Source organism: Bubalus kerabau, chromosome 13, assembly GCF_029407905.1.
Source record: "Bubalus kerabau isolate K-KA32 ecotype Philippines breed swamp buffalo chromosome 13, PCC_UOA_SB_1v2, whole genome shotgun sequence".
NCBI lineage: Eukaryota > Metazoa > Chordata > Mammalia > Artiodactyla > Bovidae > Bubalus > Bubalus kerabau.
This window is the reverse complement of record NC_073636.1, coordinates 54350815-54372069: the sequence shown is the minus strand read 5'-3', so window position 1 is coordinate 54372069 and position 21255 is coordinate 54350815. Positions and strand designations below refer to the sequence as shown.

The 21255-nt window shown below is 60.7% G+C and overlaps 2 protein-coding genes across 7 annotated transcripts; one reads left to right on the top strand and one right to left on the bottom strand.

Moving 5' to 3' along the window:
• Positions 1 to 325: 325 nt before the first annotated feature.
• Positions 326 to 2495, bottom strand: SOX18 (SRY-box transcription factor 18). The gene is made up of 2 exons (XM_055544416.1): positions 2021 to 2495; positions 326 to 1859 (listed from the first exon to the last, which is right to left on the bottom strand). The coding sequence occupies exons 1-2, from the start codon at positions 2376 to 2378 to the stop codon at positions 1042 to 1044; spliced, it is 1176 nt and encodes a 391-aa protein (XP_055400391.1). The 5' UTR covers positions 2379 to 2495; the 3' UTR covers positions 326 to 1041.
• TCEA2 (transcription elongation factor A2) lies at positions 1088 to 20829 on the top strand. 6 transcript variants are annotated; one of them, XM_055544423.1, is made up of 11 exons: positions 13464 to 13606; positions 14132 to 14289; positions 16389 to 16451; positions 16761 to 16866; positions 17586 to 17676; positions 18699 to 18829; positions 19042 to 19098; positions 19439 to 19593; positions 19662 to 19808; positions 20382 to 20453; positions 20638 to 20829. In XM_055544423.1, exons 3-11 carry the CDS (start codon positions 16398 to 16400, stop codon positions 20644 to 20646), a joined length of 822 nt encoding a protein of 273 aa, XP_055400398.1. In that variant the 5' UTR covers positions 13464 to 13606; positions 14132 to 14289; positions 16389 to 16397; the 3' UTR covers positions 20647 to 20829. The 6 variants fall into 6 exon arrangements, with proteins under 6 accessions (XP_055400395.1, XP_055400394.1, XP_055400393.1 ...); XM_055544420.1 differs by lacking the exons at positions 13464 to 13606; positions 14132 to 14289 and adding an exon at positions 1088 to 1206; XM_055544419.1 differs by lacking the exons at positions 13464 to 13606; positions 14132 to 14289 and adding an exon at positions 2028 to 2203.
• The last annotated feature ends 426 nt before the right edge of the window (positions 20830 to 21255 follow it).

Sequence of the window (21255 nt, the reverse complement as noted above, 5' to 3'; positions counted from 1 at the left end):
GAAACTTTCCCTGAACTCATGGGCTCCCCAGCGCTGGGGGAACCACGGAGGCTGTGCAGAAAGGGCATCAGGTCCTTCAGAGACGGGGCACAGGGCTAGAGTGATGGATTCCAATGCGGGAAGCTTGAGATGGGAAGCCTGAGCCCCCTGCTCTGGTCATTGGCCCTGTGTCACTGGAGAGCCTACACAGGTCACCCTAGGGGCCCGCAGGGATTGGTCATGGTGCTACCGCCTCTTGGGACACCGGGTTGAGTGAGAATGATGGACTGGGGTCCCAGGATGTCAGGTCTGCAGACAGGCGTCAACCCCACCAGCCTCCTTCAGAAAGAGGTGCTGTCTTGGGCAGTCACTGGGCTTGAAGAAAGTTCTAAAGATGAGATGAGGATGGTTAAACCTGGGTGAGAGTGTGGGGGGATTTCTGGGTGTAGTCTGACCCTTATTAGGCTTGAGTTAAAATAGAGAGTGGCAGGGAATGGGGGATGGGAGGGTGAGGAGTGCCCACACCTCTTGCCTCCCACCAGCTGCCTGGGGTAGTGTCCTGGAAGGATGGATCCCCCAACAGCTCCCCCCATCCCCACTGCAACAACCACAGACACTAGAGTTCGGAGGAAAGGTGAGGTGCTTTATTGTGGCCTCGCCTGGTCCAGGGGGACCCAGCTCCTGGCTCCTCCTTTACAGCAAACAAATGTTATTTTAAAAGCCCTTGCTACATTGGTGCTTTGCATCACTGAAACCCCTTGGGAGAAAAAGTTTAATTAAAACTTAAATATATTGTTTTATGAATATAAAAAAGGCAAAGTAAAAATACAGCCTAGTTCTAGAAAATACACTGCAAGAAAAGGATTAAGCTTAGCCCCGGCAGGGTCAGCCCACACGTCCTAGGCCTGAGCTTCCCGGCCAAGCCCCAGTACGTGGGGACCCTCCCGTCGCGGTGCCCTCGACCCGGCCAAGGCCCAGCGTCGCGGGTTCCTGCGGGGCTGTGACAAGTAGCGGCAACTCCGCCTGCGAGAGACAGAGCCATCGCACAGTGCCCCGGGCGACCTATCCCGAGATGCAGGCGCTGTAGTAGACAGCAGAGCTGGCATCGGACAGCGCGGCGATCAAGCTGCTCTCCTCGGGGCAGGTCATGGTGCGTGGGGCCAGCTTGGCCAGCGCCACGTGGTACGGGAGCCCGGCGGCGTCGGGGCGAGTCCGGCTGCAGTTGAGGTACTGGTCGAACTCGGTCAGGTCCACGTCGGCCCACAGGTCGGCAGCAGGTCCCAGCGGCTCGGCGCTCTCCAGGGGCGGGGCTTCGGGTGGCGGCGACAGAGGGCCGGGGTAGGGGCCCGGGCCCGGGCCCGGCGCGCCCGGGGCGCTGTAGTAGAGGCCGCAAAGCGGCGCGGCGGGGCCGGGCGCTGTCCTAAGCGCCTCGGCTGGCGGCGCCCCGAAACAGCCACCTGGGTTCCTGGGCAGCTCGGCTGGGCCGTAGGGCGCACGGAAGGCCCGCAGAGAGCAGTCCTCGGGCGCCGCGGGCGGAGGGAAGAAGGCGGCCTCTCCGGGTTCCAGGCCGTCCAGCGGCGAGCGCTCCGGTGTGGGCAGCCCCAGACCGTCGAACTCGGCGCCCAACGGCGGCAGCTCGCGGAAGACCCGGGCCGGGCCCGTAGCCGCGGGAAAGGGCTCGGGAGGCGGCGGCGGCGGCGGTGGCGCCAAGCCTGGGAGGAGGAGGCCGGGCTCCAGCCGCCGGGCCTTGCGCGCCTGCTTTTTGCGGCGCGGCCGGTACTTGTAGTTGGGGTGGTCGCGCAGGTGCTGCACGCGCAGCCGCTCCGCCTCCTCCACGAAGGGCCGCTTCTCTGCCGGACTCAGCTCCTTCCACGCCTTGCCTGCGGACCGCGGGCGCGGGTCAGCTGGGTGCCGTCGGGAGAAGCTGACAGCCAAGCCCAGCGCGCGCCCCGGCGTGAGGTCCCCCGGGACCCCGCCCTCCCCCCCCCCCACCCACCCACCCCTCATCCCCAGCTCCCGCCCCTGCCTCGCGGCCACTCACCCAGCATCTTGCTTAGCACCGCGTTGTGCAGGTCTGGGTTCTGCTGCGCCAGCCGCTTGCGCTCGTCCTTCGCCCACACCATGAAGGCATTCATGGGCCGCCGGATGCGCGACTCGTCGGTCCCCTGGCGCTCCCCACGGCCGGCCGGGCTAAGACCATAGCGCCCCGGCTCGGGGCTGCGAGGTGGGCTGCGCGGCGGACTAGGCGGCGAGGCAGGCGCGGCGGGCGCGGTGGGGACGACGGGGACGGCGGGGAGGCCGCGCGGCTCAGCGGCGGCCCCGGGGCCCGGGGCCCATGCACAGTCGCGGCGGGCGGGCGGATCGTCCTGTGCGCCGTAGCCGAGCGGCGATCTCTGCATTCCAGCTGGGCGCGGCCTGGGCGGAACGGAGCGCGGGAGCGCGGAGTGTGGGCGGCGGGCACGTCGGGGTCGGACGCGCTGGGCGGGCGGGCGGCGGTGGGGACGGCAGTGGCCTCTCGCCGGGTGGGCGCCCAGATATAGCAGCGCGGGGGCCAATGGGCGGCGTGGCGGACAGGGCGGGCCGGGGCGGGCCGGGGCCGCCCCCCTCCTCCTGGGGGCTCCCTTTCTTCTCCGCGGGGCGAGATTCCGCTGCGGCCTCCTCGAAGCGGCGCCCCCCTCACCCGCTCCGAAGGAGAGACCCCCCTGAGTGGGAGAGGGCGGCTGATGTGGCCCGAAGCTTGGCAGGGGGCGGCCTTGTGGGGGCTGTCAGACTTTCAGAATCAGACCCCCGGGCAGGAACTGGGGGCGGGGGCGGCTGCCTTCCCAGCAGATTCTGACTCCAAGGGAAGTTCACCTTGGGAAAAGTGCTTTGTGTCTTGAGGGAGCTGCTTTGAGTTACCCCGAGCGTCACTGCTCGCTCGTCCTTCACCTACATGTGGAACTTGCAGCTCTGGGAACTTTGAGCCTCCCCCAACCCCCACCGCTCCCCAGGTCTGTTCATGGGGTTAAGGGAGATGTTCACCGTGTCCCCCACCGCGCTCGCAAGCGCTGGAAAATCGGCAAACCGCAGCAGCTGAGTACCTGGAGGAGAGGGTGGATAGCAGGCACCTATAGCAGAGCAAGGGAAGGGGTCCAGTGGGTGGAGCCCAGAGCCTCATCCCCCTCCCCAGAGCCTGACTGACCAGTTGTAATACTGGTTACCCAGTCCAGTGGGCCAAGCCAGCCCTGCTGCAGAAGTGAGGCTGGGTCAGGTGGCAGGAAGAGGGGCCTTCACCTGGGCCATCAGACCCCTGAGGATGTCCAGAGGAGCTGCCAGCCTCATTGAAGTCCCTTCCCACCCCTTCCAGAGGGTGCCTGGGTTCCCAGACCCTGAAGGGTGTTCCCCAGGCAGGCTGCTCTCCTGCCCCCATGCTGAGGGTGGTTCTAAGGGGGCTGTGAGTGTGTGTGTGTTGGGGGTGTAGGATAAGTTTTCCCTCCTGCACATCCACTGGCAGTCTGTGAGCTCTGTAGCTCCACTACCTCCTCAGGAGCCCCATCCCATGTGTTGAGAGCTTCATAGTGTGTGACCTCAGATGATGGTGATCCTAGGTGTGGGTGGCCAGAACTCCTGGATCCTCTGTCCCTGGTAGTCCCTCTAGGCCACAGTCAGGGCTTATGAGGGGGCAGGTCCCCTGTGGGTCTGACAGCTCCCGCAAGCTGCTGCTCCTGAGCTGTCCTGGGGAGAGGCCAGCACCCCCACAGGGGTCCTCCGCCATGAAGTCAGTTGTGTGTGCATTCCGTCCTCAGCGCAGGCTCTGTCATGTAGGGTTGGGTGGCTGCTATCAGGTTTCCACATCTCCCAGGCTCTGGTGCCTAATTCATGGACACTGAGCCCATGCTGATGGACTGGGGACAGTTGAGGGGGTCCCCTTGAGTCTGGGGGGAATATTGGCTTTTCCTGGCAGGTAGACAAGAATGGGGGGGCCTGAGGGTGGACTGGTGTACAGCCTCTCCCAGATGTGACTGTTTCCCTTTGACCAATGTGGGTGGACTGGGGTTGGGAGAAGAGACATGTGAGAAAGACTTGGGCTGAAGGATGGGTCCATGGGACCAGCATCTGGCAGAGGTGACATCGCCCTGCAGCCTTCTGGGTGTGGTCTGGGGTCAAAGGCCTGGCTCAGCCTGAGCAGCAGGAGTCTGAGCTGATCACCACTGGGCTTGGGAAGGTGGCTTCTGGTTCCTCCACTCCAGCCCCTGACCGTGTGGTGGATTTTTGGCTCCCTCAGGGCCCTGCCTGGCCCCATGCAGTCCCTGAGAGCCTAGCGACTCAAGCTGCTGGGAGCTCTGTGGCCAGAATTACCTCACCACCAGGGCCCCACCCCCCAGGAGGGCTGCTTCGCCTGGCGCCAGCCACTGACCCTCCCTCTTGGCTGAGCTCCAGCACTCAGGTGTCCGGCTGTCACGTCCTGTGAGCTGGGGCTCAGCAAGGCAGGGGAGAGCCTCCTGAGGCGACCCCCACCTCCTCGGGGTCAGGCTCCCTCCTCTGTGTGCTGCCTGGCAAGGCTGACATTAGCTCTGGCCCACCATCCAGATGGGAAAACAGTGGGGTGGGAGCTGCAGTCAGGGTGGCCCTGACCTTGGAGCCTCAGGGCTGGGGATACACCCCAGGGCTGTGGAAGGGCTGTCGTGGGTGTGACCAGTTGGTCATCAGAGTGTGTGTCGGTGTGTGGTCTGTGTGTCCGTGTCTGTCTGCCTAGGTGTGGGGATGAGGCTGGACTCTGCCATAGGAGATGAGGTCCTGTGGGGAGTGGAGGTCTGGCCCTGGACATCCACCAGGGGAGGAGTTCCCAAAGACTTCTCTGGCCACCAAGCTATGGCCCCCAGTCCATCCACAGTCTGAGGACATTCCTATGTCTCCAGGACCCACCTGGTCCAAGTCTGCTGCTGCCCACTTTGGGAAGTCCTGTCTGCAGCCCCCCGTCTCCCCAGACAGGAGGTGGGATGGTGGGCAAGCTTGTTCTGTGAGCAGGGGCTGGCCTGGGCGTCCAGTGGCCGCTGCCTTCCTGGCCCTCCACCCGTTCCCTCTCTCAGCCTGGACTGGACCCCTAGGCTCTGGGCAAAGCCTGCAAGGGATTCTGGGTAATCCCCTCAGTGCCTCTGAGTGGGAGATTTGCTGGGCTCTGGGGGTGGCAGACCTCCCAGGCACTGCCCGGGGCATAGACCTCACAGGCTCCTAGCCGCCCAGGCCTGGCTTGCTGCAGGAGCAGGAGCGGGCCTGGGACCAATTACTGAGTCCCTAGAGGCAGAACTTCCCTGCTCCTAGAGGGCGGGAGCAGGGTCCCCATCAGTTACGGGTCCAGGTGGAAAGGTCTCTGGTCTCCTGACTCCTGGGCTTTGGAGCCAGGCCACCCAGTTCAGGCCCTGCCTTGTGGTCCTGGAGACCGGGGCTCAGGACTGGCCCAGATCCTTCCGTTTGTCCTTGAAGCTGCCCCAAAGGCTGGATGGGGGTGGGGAGGCCACCCGATGGCCTAGAATCAAGTGGGCACACTCCCCATGTGCATGCATGACTTGCCTAGCAGCAGGCCTAATCCTGGGGGACGCTGGAGCTCAGGCTTGAGGTGGCTGCCTTGTCCAGCCCATACCTTCCTGCTCTCAGTCCTGGTGTGCAGAGGGCCATGGGGGTGCAAGGGAGCTGGTGCAGTGCTCACACTCACAGGGCAGTGTCTCAGAAGTGCAGGGGTCAGGGCACAATTTGCCACTGTCACTGTCGTGGGGACCTGGAAGTCCTGGTTAGAGCTGGGTGGTTTAGGAACTTAGGTGTCAGTGTGCTCGTGGGGGTGCTTGTGGGGCATGTGGGAGAATGGCACCCCTGCAGGTCCCAGGGCTGTGGTGCAGGGTTTGGGTCTGCCCCTGAGTGCTTCAGACTAGCAGGACCAGGTGGGTAGGGGGGCTTCTCTGGGTTGAAGGGGACTTGTGAGTTGGGGGTGGGGGCACCGAATGTAGCCTGTGTGAGGAGCCCTCTGGGACGGTGGCTTCACCGGGGCAAACGGGCTGTGGCCGGTCATGTTAGATCACTTTTGTGGATGTCCCAGGTGTCAGGGTCCGGCAGGGGCGCTGTGTTGGATCGGAGCTGGGGTCCCAAGCAGGGCGAGCCCTGGGGCATTGTGGCCATGGTTGTTCTCCAGTGTCCTGCATTCTGTGTGGGCCTCTCTTGGTGCTCAGCGGGGGCTCCGTGGGAACAAGGCGGGGCGGTCGGGGGAGCCCCCAGGCTGCTCTCAGTTTCCATGGCAACAGCAGGGAGGAGCCAGGAAACACCAGCTCAGGAAGGAAGGCCACAGCTGCGAGGAGAGAGCGGAGGGCCAGCCTGGCTGAGCAGGCGCCAGACACCCTGTCTGTCCAGTTGTCCGGCACAGCTAGCCTGCCAGGTCTATTGCTCTGCCCTTGGCTCCACCCCCATGCCAGTCAGTCCGGGCTCAGGCAGCTGCTAGAAAGGCATCTTTGCTCAGACCTTGGCGCCCCAGGCCTGGGTGATACAGGAGTGGTGCCCTGGTTCCCTGGAGACTCTTGGTGGGACAGAGATGGGCTCTCTGTGTGCCCTGGCTGGGGGGCTGTGTATTGACACACTTGGGTATCCTGAGCCCCCACCCTATGACTACCCTGCTCTGGGCTGGCCCAGCCCCTCTTCTCTCCTGCCAGGCTCTGCTAACAGTCCTCATTTGCCCTGGGAAGCATGGAAGGAAAGCCAAGCCCTCCAGGTGGTCATTGGCCCATGGGGCCTGGTGGGCACTGCCACTGTGTGTTTCTTTTCTACTGAAGCCCTGGCTTTGGTAACAAGTGGTTCTGATGGTCCAACCGATTGTGACTGCTAGCTGGGCTGGAAGGCAGGCCTGTGTCTTGGGGACCAGCCGCCCCTTCTCTCTCAGGCTCAGGAGTTACCCATCCATCCACCCATTGGCTACTCACCCACTTGAATAGGTCAGGCCCTGTTTCAGGAGATAGGCGTGTAGCTGCGAACAAAACAGACCCAAGCGCTGCTTGTGGGGAGTTTCTGTTCTGTAGGAGTGACAGACAAATCAACAAATCCACAAAAAGTCAGAATCCAGGGTGCTAGGCTGTGGAGGAGAGAGGGGCTGTGTCAGGGTGTTCACTGCCTGTCCGTTCAGGAGGGGACCGTGGAGCCAACCCTGAAGAGTACGTGAAAGCAAGGAAGAGACACAGGGGGAAGAGTGTTCTGTGAAGAGGAAATAGTATGTGCAAAGGCCCTGGGGCAGGCTCATGCTGGAGAGGGGACCAGGGCTGTGGGAGGCCTGGAAGGTCTTGCTTCCTTCTCTGAAGAAGACATGGGGGCTTGGGAGAGTTTTGAGCAGAGGAGCAGCATGACTGGATTTAGCTCTCCACTCCACGCTGCTGTGTGGAGGGAGGTGGCCCAGCGTAGGCAGAAGGAAGTACTCACCACCTCTCCACCCACAGAGAAGGCAGGGGTCGCTCTGAGAATGGGGCCTGGCTCCTGGGCCCCCTGGTCTGCTGCCCCCAAAGGAGTTTCCTTTGTTTCTCTCCACCAGGGAAGGGCTGGTGTGCCTGGACCCCTGGGAGGCACTGCCTTGGGGACCCCTGTGAGTTAGACCTCCTGCTTTCATCAGGGCCCCTGACCCTGCTTCTGCTGGGGCCCCTGGGGAGGGGGAGGGTGGAGTGGCCGCCAGCCTGGCGGGCTGGCAGGGCAGGGAGGGCGGTGTTTCTGGGAATTGTGTGGGGGAAGCGCATTGTTAGAGCGAGCCTGGAGCAGGCCGCCAGGGCCTCTGCTGCTGGCCTCTGGGGGGTGCCTCCTGCCTCCCCAAAGTGCTGCTTCTGGGGGAGGGAGCTGGGCCTGGGCCAATCCCTGGGCAGGGCTGGGACTTTCCAGGAGAGGCTGCTGGGGGTGGTGCTTCTTCCCATTCTGCAGACCAGGAGACTGAGGCCCAGAGAGAGCACTGGCCAGATGAGATGTGCACTGGCATGCAGGATGGAGGACTTGGGCTGGACCTGGTCCCTGGTCACCGCCCTGCCTGAGCTCAGAGGCCAGGACCTGAGGGAGGCCTGAATGGGACTGGCTGGGGTCAGAGCCCTGTGGCCCACGGGTGGGCTGGAGGGCCTGATGGAATAAGGCGCGGAAACAGCTGGGCACCAGGGTCAGGGAAGCATTGCCCACAGCACAGCAGAGGGAGTGGGGGTTTCTGGGACTGCAACATCTCCCTGCCCGACCCCTGTGGCCATGGGAAGGGGGAGGGGGCTCCGTGTGAGTTTGGCAGCACTGGGCTTCCCACCGAGGCCCCTGCCCCAGCCAGAAGGGAAGCAGGATTCGACCTGCGGGGGTCATGGCCAGCTCTGGGCAGGCAAGCGTGGGGACACAAATAGAAAAATAAATGGCCTGAGCTTCCGATGTTTCCGTGGTCTGAGGATGGGGGAGGGACAGGCCTCTGGGCCAATAGTGCAGCCTGTCTGTGTGGGATGGACCTTGAAGTGTTGTTGGGGTGTCCCCAGGCCGCTGTCAGGGCTGCATCTGCCCACGGAGAGCCCCTGGGACAGGCCAGGCTCCCCACAGAGTAGGGCCCTTGTGGGCAGACCCATGAATCTCTCACCATAAAGGGGCCAAGTGTGGAAGACCCCTGCAAGGTGGGACACAACCCTTGCGTGACTTGGGTTGTGTGCCAGTACCCCAGATACAGCAAAAAGGATGTGGGGTCTGGAGCCCCAGTGAGCACCCTGCTGTGGGTATAGCCAGGTTCACTTCACGGTCCTGAGGTCACCCTGCAGGCACAGGTTTCTGGCGGGGGTTGGAGGGGGGGAGGATCTGGGGGCCCAGGCAGCTTGCTGGGGTAAATTCCTTGGAGGAGGAAGTTCCCAAGATTCAGTAGGGTCCAAGGGGTCTTGGGTGGATGGTGACTGTCCTGAGAAAGGTTCTGGAGGTCATGAACTCATGAGGGGACCAGGAACTTCTAGGATGGAGAGTCAGGGGTTTGGGGGTTATTCAGTCAATACTACTCCAGCTTGAGCCCTGGCCAGAGTGGGACTCACCCCCAGAATCCACACATGAGGGTCTCTCTCCAGGACTAACCACAATCTCACCTGGGCTGCTTCATGGTTGTGGCCAGAACCAATTGGACCTCCTGGCCTGGCAGGGGTGGGGGTGGAGGGGCCTGGCCCACAGGCCATCTGTGGCTCGCTCCCGCCACCCAGAGGCCTCTGCTTGGGGCCTGCAGGCCACAAGACCGGACACCGGGCCTGGACCCTGCATGGCGTCACACTCCGCCCCTGTGGCGGTGGCTTCCATATGGGACTGCACCTTGTCAGGGTTCAGGGCTCCCGTCACGGGGCAAAGGGCTGTAGTCCCCAGGTCCAGCCGGGAAGCCCCCGCCTCCCGTCACCCACCCCCACTTGCCTGTCCACTCTTCCCAATCACCCTCCCTCCTCCCACACCTCCTGATAGCTGGTGTCTTGGTCTCTGTTCATCCGCAGCCTTGGTGGCCTCAGTCAAGAGCCTCTGAGCCATGCCTGGCTCCTCATGAGCTGTCTCTGTGGTCCTTGCCAGAGGGAGGAGGAGGAAGGCCCGAGGTGGGTTTTCCTCCTGGCTGGGCTAGGGCAGGGCCCTTGTGCTCAGCTGACAGCCCCCTCTTGCCTTCCTGTCCCAAAGTAAGAGCCCAGGTTGCCATGGAAACAATTACACTGAAAGACAGAAAATTATTTTCTAAACTGTGGGATATAGAACCCAAGCGCTTCTTTATTGGTGCAGCGCAGGGCAGCAGAGATTGTGGCAGGATGCTGGGGGCATCAGCACAATGGCTGAGACATGAAGGGGCTCTAGTCTGTGCTGTGGTCAGTCCTGGCCCTGCTGTGATATGTTCATGGCTTCATTCATAACTGAAGGGACAGTATGCATCCCTTGAAGAGCAATGTAGAGGCGACTGGGAGGCTTTCCTATGGGGTTTCTTTCCTGCCAGGGGATGGTCTCTGACTCCCAGGTTGAGACCCTGTCCTATTCCCTCCCACCTGGCCCAGTCTCCCTCCTCAGCTCACAGACCTGCCCTGTTTCCATCTCCCCCATCCCCCTAGCTGGCCCCTGACTTGTGGTCACCCCTGCCCCTTTTAGCAGCTTGTATATGGTCACTGGCTGGGGGACAAACTCCAAACCCCTGTAATACAGCCCCCAATCCCTCAAATCCCTGCCCTCCTTGGGGTGCCCAAAGTTCAGTGTCCACCGGGCTGGCTGGGAGGCCTGTGCCTCTGCCATTTGAGGACAGGGGACAAACCCCCCAGGCTCCACCCACCCTTGGGGATAAGGGGCAAGGCTTTTCCTTCTTAACCAGCTCAGAGGTCATGCTTGAGTCTTTGTGGCTTAAAACGTCCAACCCAGCCACACATTGGAAGCCTCCCTCACTTAAACCCCGGCACTGGATGGGGTTAGGAAAGTGCCAGGGACCTTGAAGATGTGGGTAGGGCCCTGCCTCTGGAGATGCTGAGCTCAGCCATGGCTTCTGACAAGCCTGGAGCACAGGGGAGAGAGTGTCAACCCATATGGTCAGCATACAGCAAAGCACTGCAGATATATGTCCGACAAACTGCTTCTGGTCCCTAACACTAGAGTCAGAAGGAGAGGATCAAGAAAGGCCTCTCAGAAGCATCACCTGTGCTGTCAAGAAGGGTCCATGCCAGACAGTGACTCAACCTTAGTGGAGGCACCAGTTGGGGCAGGGTCTGGGCCATCACTGTTAGGGAGCCAGCCTCGAGGCTAGACCCCATCTGATTTCTCCCCAGGATAAACCAAGATAAAGTGCTGGGGATTAAGCAAAATGGCTGTCTGAGGAGGCCTTACAAATAGCTGTGAAAGGAAGAGAAGCGAAAAGCAAAGGAGAAAAGAAAAGTTATACTCATTTGAATGCAGAGTTCCAAAGAATAGCAAGGAGAGATAAGAAAGCCTTCCTCAGTGATCAGTGCAAAGAAATACAGGAAAACAATAGAATGGGAAAGAATAGAGATCTCTTCAAGAAAATTAGAAATACCAAGGGAACATTTCATGCAAAGTTGGGCTCAATAAAGGATAGAAATGGTATGGACCCAACAGAAGCAGCAGATATTAAGAAGAGATGGCAAGAATACACAGAAGAACTATGCAAAAAAGATCTTCATAACCCAGATAATCACAATGGTATGATCACTCACCTAACCCGGACACCCTGGAATGTGAAGTCAAGTGGGCCTTAGGAAGCATCACTACAAAGCTAGTGGAGGTGACGGAATTGCAGTTGAGCTATTTCAAATCCTAAAAGATGATGCTGTGAAAGTGCTGCATTCAATATGCCAGCAAATTTGGAAAACTCAGCAGTGGCTACAGGACTGGAAAAGTCAGTTTTCATTCCAATCCCAAAGAAAGGCAGTGCCAAAGAATGCTCAAGTTTAGTTCAGTTGAGTTCAGTCGCTCAGTCGTGTCTGACTCTGTGACCCCATGAACCGCAGCATGCCAGGCCTCCCTGTCCACATCCTAGAGTTTACTCAAACTCATGTCCATTGAGCCGCTGATGCCATCCAACCATCTCATCCTCTGTCGTCCCCTTCTCCTCTCACCCTCAGTCTTTCCCAGCACCAGGGTCTTTTCAAATGAGTCAGTTCTTCACAGCAGGTGGCCTATTGGAGTTTCAGCTTCAACATCAAGAATGCTCAAACTACTGCAAAACTGCACTCATCTCACACTCTAGTAAAGTAATACTCAAAATTCTCCAAGCCAGGCCTCACCAGTTCCTGAACTGTGAACTTCCAGATGTTCAAGCTGGATTTAGAAAAGGTAGAGGAACCAGAGATCAAATTGCCAACATCCTCTGGATCATCAAAAAAGCAAGAGAGTTCCATAAAACATCTATTTCTGCTTTATTGATTATGCCAAAGCCTTTGACCGCGTGGATCACAACAAACTGTGGAAAATTCTGAAAGAGATGGGAACACCAGACCACCTGACCTGCCTCTTGAGAAATCTGTATGCAGGTCAGGAAGCAACAGTTAGAACTGGACATGGAACAACAGACTGGTTCCAAATAGGAAAAGGAGTTTGTCAAGGCTGTATATTGTCACCCTGCTTATTTAACTTATATACAGAGTGCATCATGAGAAATGCTGGGCTGGATGAAGCACAAGCTGGAATGAAGATTGCTGGGAGAAATGTCAATAACCTCAGATATGCAGATGACACCACCCTTATGGCAGAAAGTGAAGAACTAAAGAGCCTCTTGATGAAAGTGAAAAAAGAGTGTGAAAAAGTTGGCTTAAAACTCAACATTCAGGAAACTTAAGATCATGGCATCTGGTTCCATCACTTCATGGCAAATAGATGGGGAAAGAGTGGAAACAGTGATAGACTTTAGTTTTTTGGGCTCCAAAATCATTGCAGATGGTGACTATAGCCATGAAATTAAAAGATGCTTGCTACTTGAAAGAAAAGTTAGGACCAACCTAGACAGCATATTAAAAAGCAGAGACATTACTTTGCCAACAAAGGTCCGTCTAGTCAAAGCTATGGTTTTTCCAGTAGTGATGTATGGATGTGAGAGTTGGACTTTAAAGAAAGCTGAGCACTGAAGAATTGATGCTTTTGAACTGTGATGTTGGAGAAGACTCTTGAGAGTCCCTTGACTGCAAGGAGATCCAACCAGTCCATCCTAAAGGAAATCAGTCCTGAATATTCATTGGAAGGACTGATGCTGAAACTGAAATTCCAATACTTTGGCCACCTGATGCAAAGAACTGACTCATCTGAAAAGACCCTGATGCTGGGAAAGATTGAAGGCGGGAGAAGGGGACGACAGAGGATGACATGGTTGGATGGCATCAGCGACTCAATGGACATGAGTTTGAGTAAACTCCCGGAGTTGGTGATGGACAGGGAGGCCTGCCGTGCTGCAGTCCATGGGGTCGCAAAGAGTCGGACAGGACTGAGCGACTAAAGTGACTGAGTGACTGAGGCCTCCAGGGTCCCCGAGACCACAATTCCGGCCAGAGCGCTCAGGGGTTCCGCGCAGGACTGGGGTCGGGCAGCGGCCCCCTGGACTGAAGAAGGTGGCGAAGGAGGGCTCAAGGGGTGGGGAGAGGGGACCGACCCCAGCGTGCCTTAGCGGCCTCTTGCAGTCGGACTCGGGTCGCCCCCGCGCGGTGTCCGGAGGGAAGTGCAGCGTTCGGCGCTGCGGCCCCTATGCACGGCCGGGTCCCGTGCTGCCGCAGCGCCCTCCGCCGACTAACCGGCCAGCGCGTGTGCAGGCCTTGGGCGGCGGCCCGGGTCAGAACTACACTTCCCAGGATGCCTTGCGCGCCTACCTGGCTCCTGGGAGTTGTGGTCGGGAGCGGGGCGGGCTCGTGCAGGGTGGGCGGGAGCGGGAACTACATGTCCCAATATGCAGCGCGGCGTCGCGGGGGCCGGGGGTTTGAACGGAGGGTCTCCCGCCCGTGGCGGGGCTGCGTCTACTGCGGAGGGTGCGGGAGGCTGCGGCTGCCGGGGCCGGGGTCCGGGCCGGGAGGCTGAGGCTGGCACGGCGGGCACTGGGGGCCCTGCCCCCAAGGCGATGATGGGCAAGGAGGAGGAGATAGCGCGGATCGCCCGGAGGCTGGACAAGATGGTGACCAAGAAGAGCGCGGTGAGGGGCGCGGGCCGTCAGGACCCCGGGACCCCCGCCCCGCCGAGCCCCCGCCGAGCCTGCCGAGCCCCCGTCAGGGTCGCGGTGACCATTCGAAGGGCAGGACGAGGCTCCGCCCTGGCAGAGACTCTCAGGACGCGGGGAGACCCCCGCCAGAGGCCGAGACCCCCGTCCTGGGCCAGCCCTACCCTTCACCTCGCACCCACGGCAGAGGCCGCGATCCGACCTGGACCTTGTCCCGGGAACCACCCGGTTTGGACTCAGACCCCAACTGTCAGGCTGAGACCCCGCAGGCCTGGGATTCGCCCGCTTCCACCCCTCACTCCAGATCCCCTTGGGAGGCCGGGCTGGCGGAGACCCTCCTCTGCCCCGCCCCTCCAGGCCTCGCTGAAGTCCGGGCCTGTACAGCCCTGACTGGCCGCCCGCCGCCTTGGCCTTCCTCCTGCCCATCCTAGGCATCCTCGGAGTCCCCCAGAACTCCCTGCCAAGGCCCACCCCGACTCAGAGCCCTCTGTCCCACCTTAGGTCTCCCACATCCTTTCTCCGCCTTCAAGAGTTTGGAGTGTGAGATTGGAACCCTTGTTCCCTGGAGCTGTGGCGCCTCCCCTACCTCTGCCTGGTCTGGGGCTGCGGAGGCCCCGACGTCTCATTTCTTCAGCCAGCCGGCCAGAGGGCTTTCTTGGGTGGGAAGGCCTTTTTTTTCCTTGTCTGTTCAGTCACCCAAGAACCAGGTTGCCCTAATAAATTCTTTCCCTTCCATAGCCATGGCTCAGCCAGCAGCTCCTGGGGAATGGGTAAATGCGTAGGCACCTCGGGAAAGAGCCCTTGGAGGCCCTGAGCCTGCCCTGGGAATCCCGGGGCTGCGGACTCCAGCCAGCCATGCTCGCTGTGGGGCTGGTCCTCCGTTGTCCCTAGGCCAGTGAATCTTTGGGAAAGACTGAGCTGGGGCTCAGAGGGCCTAGAATTGGGCCTCCAGTTCCAGGCCCTTCTCAGTTTTGGGCCTAGGTGACCTGCGTACCCTCACAGGAAGCATCTTTGCTCAGTGGTACCTGCCTCGAGGGGTGGAGGGGGTCCTGCTGCTCCTAGAGAGGCTCAATAAACAAAACGTGCTCTCTCCCCAGACTCAGCTCCTGGGGTGGGCGAGTGGTGGTGGGAGTTGTGGGGGAGGTTCAGCTTGGAGCTTAAGTTGCCTGCCCAACCACCCCAGGGCTGTGTGCCTTCACTGGTGGTTTGGGGCTGGCTTTTGGGCTGAGCATGGTTGAGTTGGTCTTTGGACAGGGTTCTCCACCCAGGCGGTGGAGGGGGCTGGTCCCCATGCTGTCATTCATCCATCAAGCAACAGCAACAGCACTGCCTCGTCCCCAAACCCTGCACCATGTTCACACCCCTGGGAGGCAGTGGGCAGCCCAGAGCAGGGGTGTGGGAACGTCTATGGCTGTTTCCAGAGATGCCAAGAGAAAAAAGTTGCTTTCCCCAGAGGAGACAAAACAAATGCCCCCCAGGTAGGGACAGAGATGGGTCATGGGACCCAAGGAGGACTGAGTGGGGCCAGGCAGGGCTAGGGGAGGGGATACCTAGGTGGAACACCGCGTGGATGGAAGCCCAGGGGCAAATGAGGAGGGGGGACAGGTATGGACTGGGAAGGGCGTGAGGAGGTTTGAGGCACCATGGACCGGTGAGTGAGAGCTGGCAGAGACTTCTGGTGGGTCCCAGTGCCTTCAAGTCCCCTTGGGGAGTAGGGGGCCATGACTGGGAATCCTGTTTTATGCCTCCCTGGTCCGGAGGCATCAGAAAGCTGGTATCCTGCAGCCTGGGGCTCCATTTTGGGGAAGATGATTGCTGAGTTGCGCTGTGCCCTTGTCTCTGGTGACCGTTTGTCCCCTGTGAGGAGCTTACCATAGGGCTGGACTCTGCAGCCCGAGGGGCAGGACTTGCCAGGGGTGATGAGGGGGAGGCTGCAGCCTGAGCAGAGATGCTATCCAGTCTGGGGAGGGGCAGGTTGTGCCTCTCCCACAGCTAGGCTGCCTTGGGTGGCTGCCTCCCCCATGTCCTCAGACACACACACGTGAAACCTCACTGGTGGGTTCCCTGAGGTTTCTGTGGAGGAAGGCAAAGCCCAGAGCGGGTGGGGTGGTGCAAGACCTCCCCGTCGCTACAGAGCTGTGGTTTCAGCAGAGCTCTACGAGGAGATGGGGGCAGGTGTGTTGCTGGTGGTGGGAGGAGAAGGGCCAGAGGTCCTGAAGGGCCCCAGGGAGCTGCGTGGCGTCATGTGGCTCGTGTGTGTGTGTGTGTGTGTGTGGCTTGGAGGAAGCAGACGTGGGCGAGAGTGCTGGTCAGAGAAGGGAGACAGGGCTCTGTTGGGCCAGGTGAGGTGACACGGCTGGAGGGAGTGAGTAGGGTGTGGGGGTTCATGTGAGGAGAGCAGAGGCCCCTGAGGTCTTGGCCTCAGCAAGGGGCGCTGAGGAGAGGCTGCCAGAGTTACATGGGTGGAGGACATGGGACCAGGCAGGAGTGGGCACTTCTCAGGGCTGTGTTTCTTCCTGGTATGGTGCCCCTGCCAGGGAGGGCTGTGGCCCTTTCCCCTGTTGGCCCTGCGGTGGTGGGTTGGGATTAAGTGCAAAGCCGCTTCCTATATCATGCCTGCATTCCCGGGGCATCTGACCCAGGTGGGTGTCCAAATTGTCACTGCCTGTGTTTGTTCCCCCAACCCTCATGTGTAGGATGAGGGGGGCTCGCCCACCGAGAGCTGAGAGTCATTTATGTGGGTCCTCCCTTCTTCCAGGAGGGAGCCATGGACCTGCTGCGGGAGCTGAAGGCCATGCCTGTCACACTGCATCTGCTGCAGGTAGGGCCCCACGAGCCCCCCAGCTCCCAGCACCTGGCAGGGCTTCCTGCCCCCGCCCTGCTTTCGGTTGGCATGAATCCCTGTCCCTGAGGAAACGGTCCCTGCCTTTCTCTGTTGCTCCATGAGATAGGAATGGGCATTCAAGAGAAACTGACGGTGTTTCTCACTGAGACTCGTGCAAATGGAATGGTCACCCTCAGGAACGGCGCCCCCTCCCCTTACTGGTCCCCAGCCTTGCCCTGTGGGAGTCACCATGGGTCTGTGGGGAGGGTTTGCCCGCTGCCCCCAGCCTGGCCACTTGCCTTGCAGTCCACCCGTGTTGGCATGTCCGTCAATGCCCTGCGGAAGCAGAGCTCGGACGAGGAGGTCGTCACACTAGCCAAGTCCCTCATCAAGTCCTGGAAGAAGCTCCTGGGTACGGGTCAAGCAGCCTGGGCTGAGTTCGGGGGCAAGGGGCACCCAAGACTCTGGCCCCTCGCTGGGCAGCATTGGGTAGGGCGCCAGCTGTGCTGTCCTGGAGCAGGAAGTGACCAGTCTAGGAAGCACCAGGAGGAGAGGGGCCCCATGAGGAGGGAGGGGAGAGGTGGAGGGGGACTGCTCTGAGCCCTGGAGGGGGAACCTGAGGGGGAGCTGGGGGAGGTCACGTGGGGAAAAGTGTCAGGGCAGCCAGGGGGCAGCCCCGGACCTGAGGCAGGAGAGCTTGGAGGGGAGATGGAGGAGGAACAGGTAGGAAGGACATGGGGTTAAGAGGAGGATGGGGGGTGGTCTGCAGCCATTCAGAGGAAGTGGGGCTGTGGGGTGACTGGGATGCCACCACTGGACCCCGAGGTGCCCCTACCTTCCCAGCTCCTCCTGGGCTCTGTCCAAACCCTCAGGAAAGAGAGCTGCATGTCCTGGGCTCCATCTCTGGGAGCTGTCACTCTATGGAGAGTTTCTGTACTCAGGAGACCTTTCCAGGACCTTCATTGGCTGGGGAGAGAGGACCCTGGTCTTCAGTAGGAAGCTGGGGTTGGAGGCAGGGTCCGAGGGCTGGGGCTGTGCCTTGGTGGTGGTCTGCCCCCCTCGCTGGCCCTGCGCTGCCCTCCTGGTCTGCCTTCTCCCGGCCAGCCCTTCCTTCTTTCCTGGCACCTGTAGATGCTTCAGACGCCAAAGCAAGGGAGCGGAGGAGGGGCGGGTCTCTGCCCACGTCGTCCTCCAAGGAGGCCTCCGAGGCCCAGGACCCCAGGTAGCGCGTCCAGAAGGCACATGCCTCCCCTCCATGGCCCCGCTTTCTCGGCAGACCAAGGTGCTGAGTTCTGGGAACCCTGGGGTGGGGGAGCTGAGGTCCCTAAAACACATTGGTCCTTCCCGCTCCTTGGAAGGGACTCTCCCTGGGGTTAGCCTCTTGCTGCACACTGACCCCCTAGAGATTCCTCTGGGTCTTTTCAGCCCCGAGCATCTGAGGGGAGGCTGAGTCTGCCTGGCTGCACACGGCTGACACACACCCTGAGCAGGCCTGGGGGAGCCTGCTGCTCTCATCCCCAGCTCCAGGCCCAGTCCAGGGGTGGTTCTCACTGGCCAGCTCTGGATATCCCCCTTGGCCTGGTGTCTGTTGATGCTGGTCCCTCCTTCCCTGGGGGTGCCCCAGCCTGTGGCGTGATGCAGGTTCTGGAGCCAGGAGGCCTCTCTGCCGCCCTGGTGATGGCTGTGGCTGAGAGGCAGCTGTGCTCTTGACTTCACTGGGCAGCAGTGGCCAAGGGCCAGGAAAAGCTGACCCTGAATCCATGGCATGGCCTTGTAGAGACGTGGGCTCATCCGCCCACCTGCACATGTTTTTCTTTCAGGAAGCTGCCTGCTTCCACTGACTTCCATGGAGATCATGGGGTCACGAGATCCAGGGGTGTGAGAGGAGGGCTGGCTGGACACAGGGGGTGCCCAGACCTGCAAGGGGTGGGGCTGCCTGTGTAGTGGTACCAGGTTTTGGGTGACCCCTAGCCCCGACCTGGCAGTCTGCATCGGGCACTGTGGCCCCATGTTCCAGGCCTCCCTGAGGCAGAGACCCCATCTGGGATTGTGCCCCACCCAGTGAGCCTCACTGCCTCTGGCTGGACTGCATGGACACGCTGGAGCTGACTGCAGATGGGCAGGGTTGTGGGCTGCTGTCAGAGTGGAGCAGACGAGGTCTGGGGGCATTGTGGCTGTGACGTTGGCTTTTCTGGGGACCACATCTCATGGGGGTGCATGTGGCCCGAGTGGGCCTCTCTCCAGCCGCAAGAGGCCAGAGCTGCCCAGGATGCCCTCAACACCAAGGATCACCACGTTTCCCCCGGTGCCAGTCACCTGTGACGCTGTGCGAACCAAGTGTCGTGAGATGCTGACCGCTGCTCTGCAGACAGACCGTGAGTGCTTGGGTTGGGGCCACACAGCACACCTCAGGGTCCTGGCTCCTGACACACACTCCATTTCCAGGCCTGGGCCCTGCCTGCCTGCAGAGGCCTGAATCCAGCTGGTTGCTGCTGCCCTTGGGGGTGGGGATCCCACACAGGTTGAGGCGTGGGGGTTAGAGCTGGCAGGGCTCTTTCTTAGAGCTTGTCAGGGCTCTTTCTTACAGATGACCACGTGGCCATTGGTGCAGACTGCGAGTGCCTGGCGGGCCAGATCGAAGAATATATCCTTTGTATGGGGGCTGGGCGCTGGGTGGGCTGCAGTTTCTGGGGGTTGCAGGGTTAACCAGGCCCCGTTCCCTTGGCAGCCACTGCTTGGTCCCCTTGACAGGGAGTTGGGCAGTCGGGGGCCCTCCTAGACCCTATGGAGTCTGACCGCGCCTGCAGTGGACTTGGGTCCCAGACCCTGCGCCTGCAGTTGGGCCTCAGCCAGGAATGTGTCAGTGTCCGGACCCCGTGTTGCTGGCTTTTCTGACACGGTCCCCACAGAGAGGCCCTCAATAGCCCAGGGACGGGTTGGAGGGCAGGGCCTTGGCTTTGGGACAGGTCCTTAAACACCTGCACGTATCTTCCGGGACGTGGGAAACACAGACATGAAGTACAAGAACCGCGTGCGGAGCCGCCTCTCCAACCTAAAGGATGCCAAGAACCCCGGCCTGCGGCGCAAGGTGCTGTGTGGCGCCATCACGCCCCAGCAGATTGCTGTCATGACCTCAGAGGTGAGCCTACCGGGGGCGCAGGGGGCTGCCCTGGGGGCTGCGGACTAAGCATGTGCCCCTCGCCCTAGGAGATGGCTAGCGATGAGCTGAAGGAGATCCGCAAGGCCATGACCAAGGAGGCCATCCGTGAGCACCAGATGGCACGCACAGGTGGCACACAGACGGACCTGTTTACCTGCGGCAAGTGCAGAAAGAAGAACTGCACCTACACGCAGGTAAGCGCTGGTGGCCTCTGGGGCCCTGCCCTGCCCTTGCTGACAGCTGGGTCCCACTTGCATGGACGCACATGGGGTGTGCTGTGTGAGAGATGCTGAGGTTCGGGTCTGACTTCAGCCTCTGACGGGGCTGGAAGCTGCCTTCACCTTTAGGGCCTCCTCCTTGCCCAGGTCCCCAGTAAGCAGCCTTCAGTGGTGGGTATAGTGTGCTCTGAGTCACTAAAGTTGGGGGGGCCTGGCCCAACTGTGTTGCTGCTGGCAGGAGGATGGGTGCCCGGTAGTGGCAGTGGGAATACACTGAGTCATGGAGGTAGACACTGATGGGGCCCCAAGAGATGTCAGGGGGCCCTGTAAGCAGAAAGCAGTTGGGGTGGCTCCAAGGTTGGGGTTGCTGGGTAGGCTCAGCCCAGGTCATCCAAGAGGGCCAAGGTGTCATGAGGCCAGTGCTGCCTGAGGATGTAGGGGGTGCTCCCCAGGTTGTGACTCCAGGGAAGTCCTGCTCCCAGGGCCCTCCAGCTGCCAGTAACTGAGGCCCTGGGGCTGGGTACCCCGCCATCACGGCCCTCCCCACAGGTGCAGACCCGCAGCTCTGATGAGCCCATGACCACCTTCGTTGTCTGCAATGAGTGTGGGAACCGCTGGAAGGTAGGGGTGAGCCCAGGCCGTCCTGTTCTTTGGAGGTGGTTGTCTGAAGTGTGAATTCGGGGATGGCCATGCCGGCCAGTCTCTTGGGAGCTGTGAAGGTGGTGGATGGAGACCCTAGCCCTGCCTCCTGCCCTCTGGGGTCCTGCAGGCCACATGGATGCTGCCTCTTGTCTGTTTCTTGCAGTTCTGCTGAGCCCTTGTGCACGTGTGCCTGCAGCCTTGGGCCATGGCCAGTGCTGGCCAGTGCCCTTTCCCCGTCCTCTGCTGACAGATACAGACACAGCTTCTTGGAAACCTGCCCTCAGAAGGCAGCACACCCTGCCCCCTGTCCTACCTGCAGTGCACCTTTCCCCTCAAATCATTAAATGTTTCTTTTTGCCACCGTTTTGTCCCTAGCCATTGGTCCTGGTGGGCCACGCACAAACTCGGGCTTCAAGCTGGGTCCCCATCCCCTCACTTCTGGTCTGTCACCCCCACCACCCGCTGCTGTAGGAACAGTCCACCTGGGGCCAGGTGACACAGGCTTGGCCCGGTGGGACAGCCCTGGAGGGAAGAGCCAGTGTGTGCCCATGGCGGGGCAGGGCTGGGTATGCATAGCATGAATGGTGGGAGGGGTCTTGGGTGCACAGAGGACCCAGGGTCTCAGGATCTCTCCAGGTACTGCAGCTTAGGGTCAAGGGATCATGCAGGGAGGTGAAATCTGGGCCCACAGCTGTGCCTGCCTGCAACCCTTCAGGATGCCCCTGCCCCACTGTTTGTGGAGGCAGTGTGGATGGGGGTGGACCCCTGATGAGGGTCCTGG